Here is a 9694-nt window from a genome sequence, read left to right on the forward strand (position 1 = left end):
GTGGACCTCAATGGCTATGAAGTGGTGATAAGCTGTCTGTATTCAAGGAGACAAGCTGGCATGTCTGGACATGGAGAATTGAAGTCTTTCTAGCTGATAAACAGCATAAGTTCCTTCATTACACACATTTCTACGATCACAAAAGTTCCTAGTTGGGTCAGCTGAGTCAAAAGCCAATATGTTTTGGATTGCCCCAAGATGTTTCAGCTTTCACCATTTCCCCTAAAACAGAATCAGCCCAGGATGTTCTTCCTCAGTTTTGGACTTGCTATGATAATGACTACGGATTCCATTGTTGGAATGATCAGCATCAGTAACTGGATGACAACATACAAAGGATCTGGAGCCTTAAACATTTTTATGAAATTAATCAGGTAACAGAAGAAGGACAAGACTGAGAGAATGAGGAACACGGCCATTGATTTTATGAGGGTGACATGGACCTGAACATTGAAACCAGACCGGCTGATGTTGTTCACGTGCTTCAGAAGAGATGACAGGGAGACCACGAGGGAGATGGCAATGGCAGTAAATGAAAGGCAGGAGCCAAGGCTGATACTAACGATCAAATAAAAAGACATAAGGGAAACATCTTCAACAATAGAACTTACATTCTGTGTCCCATTCGTAGAATAATGTATGGGGGAGGGCACCTTATGACTCCACATATATGAAAGAGCTATGGCCAGTGACACGACTCCCGTCAGGAGGAGCACCTGAGGCAGGAAAGCCAACAGATTTCTTTTAATCCAGAGAAACATTTGATGGCTGAAGTTGGTGATGAAGATGGAGTAGTAGATGGAGAGCCAGGCCGTCAGCCAGTAGCTAAAATGTATGTGGAAGGAAAGAAGAACAACTGAAGAAAGGGAATCAAAAATATCTGGTAACCAAAACTTCAAATCATTTACAATCCATGTACATTTCATGGCCATTTTATTTATTCCCATGACGATGAGGATGAGGCTCACCGGGTTCCTCTTACCACCTTCTGTCAGGCTTCTCCCATGGAAGAAGACAATGTAGGAATTTAAATAAATTGCCACCACACATTCCAAGAGGCAAAATGCCAACCAAATCCACCAGAGAGGAGACATGTCCTGTCCTGCCCGGGATCCCGGATCCGTCAGTGTGAGGCGACCAGAGGTTGTCAGCTGGAGACACCGATACTCACTGAATCTTCTATATCTGAGATTATGGAATATGATCACATGACGAGGTGCTTTACATGGCGCTTGGCAGAGGAAAATCTCTTTTGCATGAGATGCAGGTGGGTTTCTTTTTTTAGATGTGTGATCTTACTTCTTTTTAACCAGTTCATTACTTAAGGCACAAGTTCTATCTACTGGTAGCTTTTAAAGGTATTTATGTAAGGCATATTTTAATGTTTGTGACACCAACTGGACAACTGAAAGTTTGGATTGGGATCTCTAACCACAAAGATTAAATATAAAGGGGGCTTACTGGTAATTCAAGGAGATAAGCTGGCATGTCCGGACATGAGAAATTTGGATCTAGACAGCTGACAATCAGCAAATGTTCTTCATTACACTTCTACAACAATGGAAGTTCCTTCCAAGGTCAGCTGACTCAAAGACTCTCCCCACCCATGATTTTGGTCATTTTTGGATTGCCCCAAGATACTTCAACTTAACCGTCACCAGTTCCCCTAAAACAGAACCATCTTGGAAAGTTCTTCCTCAGTTTGGGACTTGCCTTGATAATAATTATGGATTCCAGTGTTGGGATGATCAACATTAGTGATTGGATGATAAAATACATAGGATTGTCATTCTTATACACTTTTGTGAGAGTCAGTGCATAACAAACGAAGAAAAAGAGTGATAAAATGAGGAACAGGACCATTGCTTTTATGACGACAACATGGACCTGAACGTTGAAACTGGTCTGGCTGAGGTTGTTAACGTGCTTCAGAAGAGATGACAGGGAGACCACGAGGGAGATGGCAATGCCAATAAATGGAAGGCAGGAGCCAAGGATGATGGCACTGGTCTTACATAAATCAGTAAGGGAAATATCTTCAATTGTTGTCCCATTTGTAGAATTATATCTGAGGAAAAATACATTGTATCTCCACATGTATGCAAGAAGAGCTATGGCCAGTGACCCGACTCCCGTCAGGAAGAGCACCTGATTCAGGAAAGCCAACAGATTCCTCTTAATCCAGAGAAATAATCGGTGGCCGGAGTTGGTGATGAAGATGGAGTAATAGATACAGAGCCAGGCCGTCAGCCAGTAGCTAAAATATATGTGGAAGGCCCTAAATACAAATGAGATATCGTAACAAGGTGAATCAAAAATCTCTGGTAACCAAAATGTCACGTCATTTATAATCCATGAACAGCGCATAGTAATTTTATTTATTCCCATGACCATCTGGATGAGGTTCACCGGATTCCTCTTACCATCTTCTGTCAGGCTTCTCCAAAGGATGAAGACAATATAGGAATTTAAATAAATGACCACCAAGCCTTGCAGGAGGCAAAATGCCGACCAAATCCACCCGAGAGGAGACATGTCCTGTCCTGCCCGGGATCCCGGCTCCGTCAGTGTGAGGTGACCTGAGGTTGTCAGCTGGAGTCCGGTGAATGCCGATACTCACTGAATCTTCTGTATCTGACATGGAATATGATCACATCACGAGGTGCTTTACATGGTGCTTGGGAGAGGAAAATCTCTTTTGCATGAGATGCAGGTGGATTTTTTTTGATGTGTGACTCATTACTTTTTAACCAGTTCATTACTTAAAGCGGGGGTTCACCCTATCGACAGTAAAAAAAAAAAAAATTTTTTCTTTTACCTTTAAATCAGGCACTGTAGCGCGAGCTACAGTATGCCTGTCCCGAATTTTTTCCCCCCATACTCACCTTGTAGTCGTCCATCGAAGATACCGGGGAATGGGCGTGCCTCTGGAGACGGAGGATGATTGACGGCCGGCTCTGGCGCGTCACGCTTCTCCGGAAATAGCCGAAATAGGCTTGGTCTTCACGACGCGTGCGCATAGCCTGTGCGCACGCGCCGTGAAGAGCCGAGACCTACTCCGGCTGTCTTCGGGGAGAGTGACGTGCCAGGGCCGGCCGTCAATCATCCTCCCTCTCCATAGGCACGCCCATTCCCCGCGGGAGCCGGAATCTACGATGGACGACTACGAGGTGAGTACGGGGTTAAAAAAATCGGGACAGGCATACTGTAGCTCGCGCTACAATGCCTGTCTCGATGGTAACATCATGGGATTGTGGGTGAACTACCGCTTTAAAGCAGAGGTTATACATACTGAGAGGCAGATTCACGTAGATGGGCATAAATTTGGGTGGGCGTAACGTATCTGATTTACGTTACGCCGCCACAAGTTTTTCAGGCAAGTGCTTTATTCACAAAGCACTTGCGTGTAAAGTTGCGGCGGCGTAACGTAAATCACCTGGCGGAATTCAAATTCGGCGGGTAGGGGGCGTGTTTAATTTAAATAACGCGCGTTCCCGCGCCGAACGAACTGCGCATGCGCTGTCCCTAAAATATCCCGGCGTGCATTGCTCTAAATGACGTCGCAAGGATGTCATTGGTTTCGACGTGAACGTAAATGGCGTCCTGCCCCATTCACGGACGACTTACGCAAACGACGTAACTTTTCAAAAATCGACGCGGGAACGAAGGCCATACTTAACATTGGCTGAGCCTCATAGACCCAGGGGCAACTTTACGCCGGGAAAAGCCTAACATAAACATCGTAACTTTACTGCGTTGGCCGCGCGTACGTTCGGGAATTCGCGTATCTAGCTAATTTGCATACTCGACGGGGAAATCGACGGAAGCGCCACCTAGCGGTAAAAAAAAAAAGAGTGATGAAGGCGCTGTATGCATTGGAATTTAGAGTCTGACCAATGTTTATTCTGGATTTTATTCTTGGAGTACATCAGGAATAGCCTCCTTTATTTGAGATCTCACACAAATATATACACAAGGATGACAATACAAACTGTAACCAGAAACCTAATTAACATGAGCTAATTATCTAATCCTTTAGACAGCCTAGGTGACCTTTGAGTTCCTAGCCTGGCTGTATCCTAGCTCCCTAACTACAATAAACATTATCATAAATCAACACAGAACTCCTTCACACAATAGCAGAGTTAATTAACACAAACAACATGGGTGAAAAACTCTTAAGCCCTGTACACACGATCGGATATCTGATAGAATCTAATCCTATGGATTTTTTCGTTGGATATCCGATGAAGCTGACTTTCATCAGTCTTGCCTACACACCATCGGTCAAAAATCAGACCGCGCCAAAACGCGGTGACGTACAACACTACAACGTGCTGAGAAAAATGAAGTTCAATGCTTTCGAGCATGCGTCGACTTGATTCTGAGCATGCGTGGATTTTTGAGCGATGGACTTTCACACAGACAATAATTTTTTTCTATTGTTTTTTTATCCATAGGAAATTTTTAAAACATGTTCTATTTTTTTTCACCAATGTAAAACAGACCGATGGGGCCCGCACACGATCGGTTTGTCCGAAGAAAACGGACCATCAGTCTGTTTTATCGGACAAAACGATCGTATGTACAGGGCTCACACTAGACTTATTTACAATAAACACATTATAGCAGACAACAGACAGACGGGTGGCTGGAGTAGATGCCTTATGCCTCTTTAATGAGCCCCGACATTATGAAGCCATCACTATAATATGGCGTATACAGGGTCCCCAGAGTCTGTGTGTTTTGGGGTGGACATGGACTTGAATCCAAAGTAACATTACTTCAAGGTCCCCAGGCATACACCTCACAAAGAGTATTGTTCCCTTAAAATCCAGGGTCCATAATCAGAAGGCAAGAGGCCGGCATTCAGTCCTCTCCAAAAGCCTCTGGCCCATATTCTCAGTGAAGTTACGATGGAGTAAGTCAGATACTCCATCGTATCTCCCTTTTTTGGCCCGTGTATCTATGCTCCTGATTCTCAGAATCATTTTTGCATAGATACACTTAAGATCCGCCATCTGTAAGTCACTTACACTGGCGGATCTTAAATGCAATGACGCCGGCCGCCGCTAGATGGCATTTACGTGAAGGAGTCATTTGCATATGCAAATGATCCTTCTACGCCGATTCCCGAACGAGTTCGCGTCGCGTAACCGTCGCTAACGTCGTTTGCGTAAGCGGAAATTTAGTCCTGCTATATGGAGGATTAAATTTCCGCAAGTCTCGCGTAGGCCATGTTACGGATGGCGTCGGGTCCCCGTCGCGTTTTTTCGTCGAGTACGTCGTTTACGTAAGTCGTTCTTGAATACGACTTTACGTCAATGACGCACACGTCGGCGTCATTGACGTTTTCCGCCGAGAACTGGAGCATGCGCACTGGGCTTTTTGCAGCCCGGCGCATGCCCAGTTCTTTCGCATCGGGGCGCGCTTCATTTGAATAGAAGACGCCCCCTTGGAGATCCGCCAGGCTACGCCGGGACACTTACACTCCGCTGTCCCAACTTATGGAGCAAGTGTTTGGGGAATACAGCACCTGCTCTAGTAAGTTGGGACAGCGGAGTGTAAGTGCCCTAAGCGAAGCTGGCGGATATTTTTCGAGAATATGGCCCAATGTCTCTCATAGTTGAGTTCCACATTTTGTCTCTCATAGTTGAGTTCCACATTTTGTCTCTCATAGTTGAGTTCCACATTTTGTCTCTCATAGTTGAGGTATACCTATGATGACAATTACAGGCCCCTCTCATCTTTATAAGTGGGAGAACTTGTACAATTGGTGGGGACTAAATACTTTTTTGACCCACTGTAGATCAGCTGACTCAAAGACCCTCCTTTTGTGATTGGGAGTATTTTTGGATTGCCCCAGGATGCTTCAGCTTAATTCTCACCAGTTCCCCTGAAACAGAAATATCTCAGAAAGTTCTTCCTCAGTTTGGGACTTGCCTTGATGATGATTATGGATTCCAGTGTTGGGATGATCAACATTAATGACTGGATGATAAAATACGAAGGATCGTTAGACTTATTCGTGATTGCGAGATTAATCGAGTAACAGAAGAAGGATGAGACTGAGATAATGAGAAGCATGGCCATTGCTTTTATGAGGGTGACATGGATCTGAACATTGAAGCCGGTCTGGCTGACGTTGTTGACGTGCTTCAGAAGAGATGACAGGGAGACCACGAGGGAGATGGCAATGCCAGTAAATGGAAGGCAGGAGCCAAGGATGATGCTAATAATCATATACATATAATAAACACCTTCAATCGCTGTTCCATTCGTAGAATTAGGTATGAGGGAAGATAACTTGCGTCTCCACGTGTATGCAAGAAGAGATATGGCCAGCGACCCGACTCCCGTCAGGAAAAGAACCTGAGGCAGGAAAGCCAACAGATTCCTCTTAATCCAGAGAAAGGTTTGGTGACTGAAGTTGGCGATAAAAATGGAATAGAAGACGCAGAGCCAGGCCGTCAGCCAATAGCTAAAATATATGTGGAAGGCAATCAATATAGATGAAATGTAGTTAAACGGTAAATTTAAAATATCTGGTAACCAAAATCTCACGTCATTAACGATCCATATGCAGCGCATTGTAATTTTATTTATTCCCATGACAATCTGGATGAGGCTCACCGGATTCCTCTTACCATCTTCTGTCAGGCTTCTCCCATTGAAGAAGACAATGGAGGAATTTAAATAAATGACCACCAAGCCTTGCAGGAGGCAAAATGCCGACCAAATCCACCAGAGAGGAGACATGTCCTGTCCTGCCCAGGATCCCGGCTCTGTCAGTGTGAGGTGACCCGAGGATGTCAGCTGGAATCCGATGAACGCCGATACTCACCGAATCTTCTATATCTGGCATTATGGAATACGATTACATCACAAGGTGATTTACATGGCGCTTGGGGGAAGGAAATCTCTTTTGCATGAGATGCAGGTGGATTTCCTTTTTTGTTGTGTGATATCTCATTACTTTTTAACCTGTTTATTACCCAAAACATAAGTCATGCACACAGAGAGCTCTTTAGGGGATTTATATAAGATATCTTTCCTACCAACGTGGCAACTAAAACATTCCCAAGAGATCACATTTACTGAAAACTGTATACACTTTGGGCCAGATTCAGATACATTATCGTATCTATCGGCGGGCGTAGCGTATCTCAGATACACTATGCTGCCGTAACTTAGGGCGCAAGTTCCGTATTCAGAAAGAACTTTCGCCCTAAGTTACGGCGGCGTAGTGTAAATGTGTCGGCGTAAGCCCGCCTAATTCAAATTTGGCTGGTAGTGGGCGTGTTTTATGTTAAACTATCATGACCCCACGTAATTGATGCTGTTTTCGAAGGGCGCATGCGCCGTCCGTGGACGTATTGCAGTACGCATGCTCGAAATCACGTACAGCCCCATTCACGGACGACTTAAAATACGCAAATAACGTAAAATACGACGCTGTTCGTACGTTTCCGACGTCCATACCTAACATGACTTACCCCTGCTTTATGAGGGGTAACTTTACGCCGGAAAAAGCCTTAAGTAAACGATGTAAAAAAATGCACCGGGCGTACGTACGTTTCTGAATCGGCGTATCTACCTAATTTGCATTTTCCTAGCGTAAATCTACGGAAGCGCCACCTAGCGGCCAGCGTAAATATGCAACTAAGATATGACGGCGTAAGAGGCTTACGCCAGTCAGATCTTAGCAAAATTCCGGCGTATCTTGTTTTCTGAATACAGAAAAAAGATACGCTGGCGCATCCTAGAAGTTACGCGTCGTATCAATAGATACGCCAGCGTAACTTCTTTCTGAATCCGGGCCTTCAACATTAAATGTATAACCAGTTCAATCTGGGCCGTGACAAAGGGTGGGAAGGAGGCGACTGCCCTGGGCACTTTGGTATAATTACGTGGGGGGTGGGCTCTGCAAGGATATTGGGGGGAGGGGATTTGTGTTGAGAGGGGGAATTTGGGAAGTGGCAGGGGTAAAGAATTGTTATGGAGGGGAAATTTGGTGGTGCGTGGTAGGAGTGGTGATTTAGGGGGATCTGTGTTGGGAGGGGGGATGGGGGGAAGAAGATTTGTGCTAGAAGGGGAGAATTTGAGAGTTTGTTCTAGAAGAGATGATAAAGTGTGTTTGTGTGTGTGTGTGTGGGGGGGTTGTGCTAGTAGAGATGATTGGGGGGGGGGCCTTTGTACCAGGAGGGGAAATTTAGGGGGTGGAGGATTTGTGCTAGGAAGGGGTATTGGGGGGAAATTTGTGATGGGAGGGGGGATTTGGAGTGGTGAGAGGAAGTGTACTTGTACTCAGAGGGGAAATTTGAGGGGTATAGGATTTGTGCCAGGGTAGCATTTGTGCTGGAGTAATTTGGGGGATTGGGGGGGTGAAGATATGTTCTGGGAGGGGGGATTTCAGCAGGGAGCAGATTCATACTGGGAGAGGGTGATTTATGCTTAGGGGGTAAGCATGCAGATTAGTGTTAATTTTTTTTGGGGGGGGGTTGCGCTAGGAAGGGGTATTGGGGGGGAAATTTGTGCTGGGAGGGAGGATTTGTACTCAGAGGGGAAATTTGAGGGGTAGAGGATTTGTGCCGGGGGAGGGGGCATTTGTGTTGGGGTGATTTGGGGATGGGGGGCAAAGACTTGTTCCCAGGGGGGATTTCAGCATGGGGGAGATTCATATTGGGAGGCGGGGGATTTATGCTTAGAGGGTAAGCATGCAGATTAGCGTTCATTTTTTTTGGGGGGGGGTTTGTGCTGACACATAATGCTCATCCATGTTGGTGTGGGGCGGGGGGCAGTTTGGCATGTTTGCCCTTGGCTCTAGATGACCTTGTCCCGACACTGAGTTCAAGGATCGTACCAAATAGCGTAAAGTTTATACTGGTGATTTGGAGTTGTGTTTTACTGGTTTTAAACTTCAAGACAGATATATAGTTCCCTCCCCGTCCTTTGCTTTTCTATCCTATAATTTTGTAATATTGCTTGGTCTAGAAGGATACAAGAGAATGAATAGAGATGATCCGATAAATGTTTGCCCAGCAAAGCAGATGGAAACCGATGGCAGATCAGAGGAAGAGATGGTTTGTGAGTTACATGAAGCCGACATCAAGACTCAGCAGGTTATTTAAGCGGCCTGCAGCAGAAGGACCTCCATCTGTCTCCTGATAGGGATGTCCCGAGAGATTTGGTCTGAACCTAAGTTTGGACCTAAATGTGGCACCTGACCTGGATCTGAGAATAATGGAAGTATAGATGGAGGTGACAACAAACAGGAGGAACCAACCGGCATAGATGTTCCTACAGATGTAACTTACGAGTGAACTTGTCCTGGTAAGGACCCCAACAGAGCATATGGCAGCATTGGGAAGATCAGCTGTAGGAAGAAGGACCTGGATATCGGAGAAATCTATGGATATTCCGTCTCTGCCTCAGTGATCCCTCCTGTGTGTGCCCATATGATCTCTATAATTTGAGATCCATCTCATCTGGTAAGCGGCTTTTTGTTCTTTGGATGCTTTTTAGCGAACAGAGTGACCATTTGAAGAGTTCCGGCTTTTAAGGATTTACACAAATCAAAGTTTATGAAGGACTTTTTTAATTTGTTTATGCACATGTTGGTTTTGCATATATCTAATCACAGTTTATGGTTTTTACACTTTATTAGTTTGGTTTGCACATCATTTTTTTTGTA

The 9694-nt window shown here is 45.1% G+C and overlaps 3 protein-coding genes across 3 annotated transcripts; all 3 read right to left on the reverse strand.

The window, feature by feature from the left end:
* Positions 1-233: 233 nt before the first annotated feature.
* Positions 234-1094, reverse strand: LOC120942736 (taste receptor type 2 member 41-like). The gene has a single exon (XM_040355661.1). The coding sequence runs from the start codon at positions 1092-1094 to the stop codon at positions 234-236; it is 861 nt and encodes a 286-aa protein (XP_040211595.1).
* Positions 1095-1647: 553 nt separating this feature from the next.
* LOC120942737 (taste receptor type 2 member 41-like) lies at positions 1648-2535 on the reverse strand. The gene has a single exon (XM_040355662.1). The coding sequence runs from the start codon at positions 2533-2535 to the stop codon at positions 1648-1650; it is 888 nt and encodes a 295-aa protein (XP_040211596.1).
* A 3342-nt stretch (positions 2536-5877) lies between these two features.
* On the reverse strand, positions 5878-6591 carry LOC120942739 (taste receptor type 2 member 46-like). Its single transcript, XM_040355663.1, has one exon. The coding sequence runs from the start codon at positions 6589-6591 to the stop codon at positions 5878-5880; it is 714 nt and encodes a 237-aa protein (XP_040211597.1).
* Between the last annotated feature and the right edge of the window lie 3103 nt (positions 6592-9694).

Source organism: Rana temporaria, chromosome 6 (assembly GCF_905171775.1).
Source record: "Rana temporaria chromosome 6, aRanTem1.1, whole genome shotgun sequence".
Classification (NCBI taxonomy): Eukaryota; Metazoa; Chordata; class Amphibia; order Anura; family Ranidae; genus Rana; species Rana temporaria.

What these genes read in the sequence shown, in the direction of transcription:
- LOC120942736 (XM_040355661.1), bottom strand. Translation starts at nt 1,094, where the DNA reads ATGTCTCCTCTCTGGTGGATTTGGTTGGCATTTTGCCTCTTGGAATGT.
- LOC120942737 (XM_040355662.1), bottom strand. Translation starts at nt 2,535, where the DNA reads ATGTCTCCTCTCGGGTGGATTTGGTCGGCATTTTGCCTCCTGCAAGGC.
- LOC120942739 (XM_040355663.1), bottom strand. Translation starts at nt 6,591, where the DNA reads ATGCGCTGCATATGGATCGTTAATGACGTGAGATTTTGGTTACCAGAT.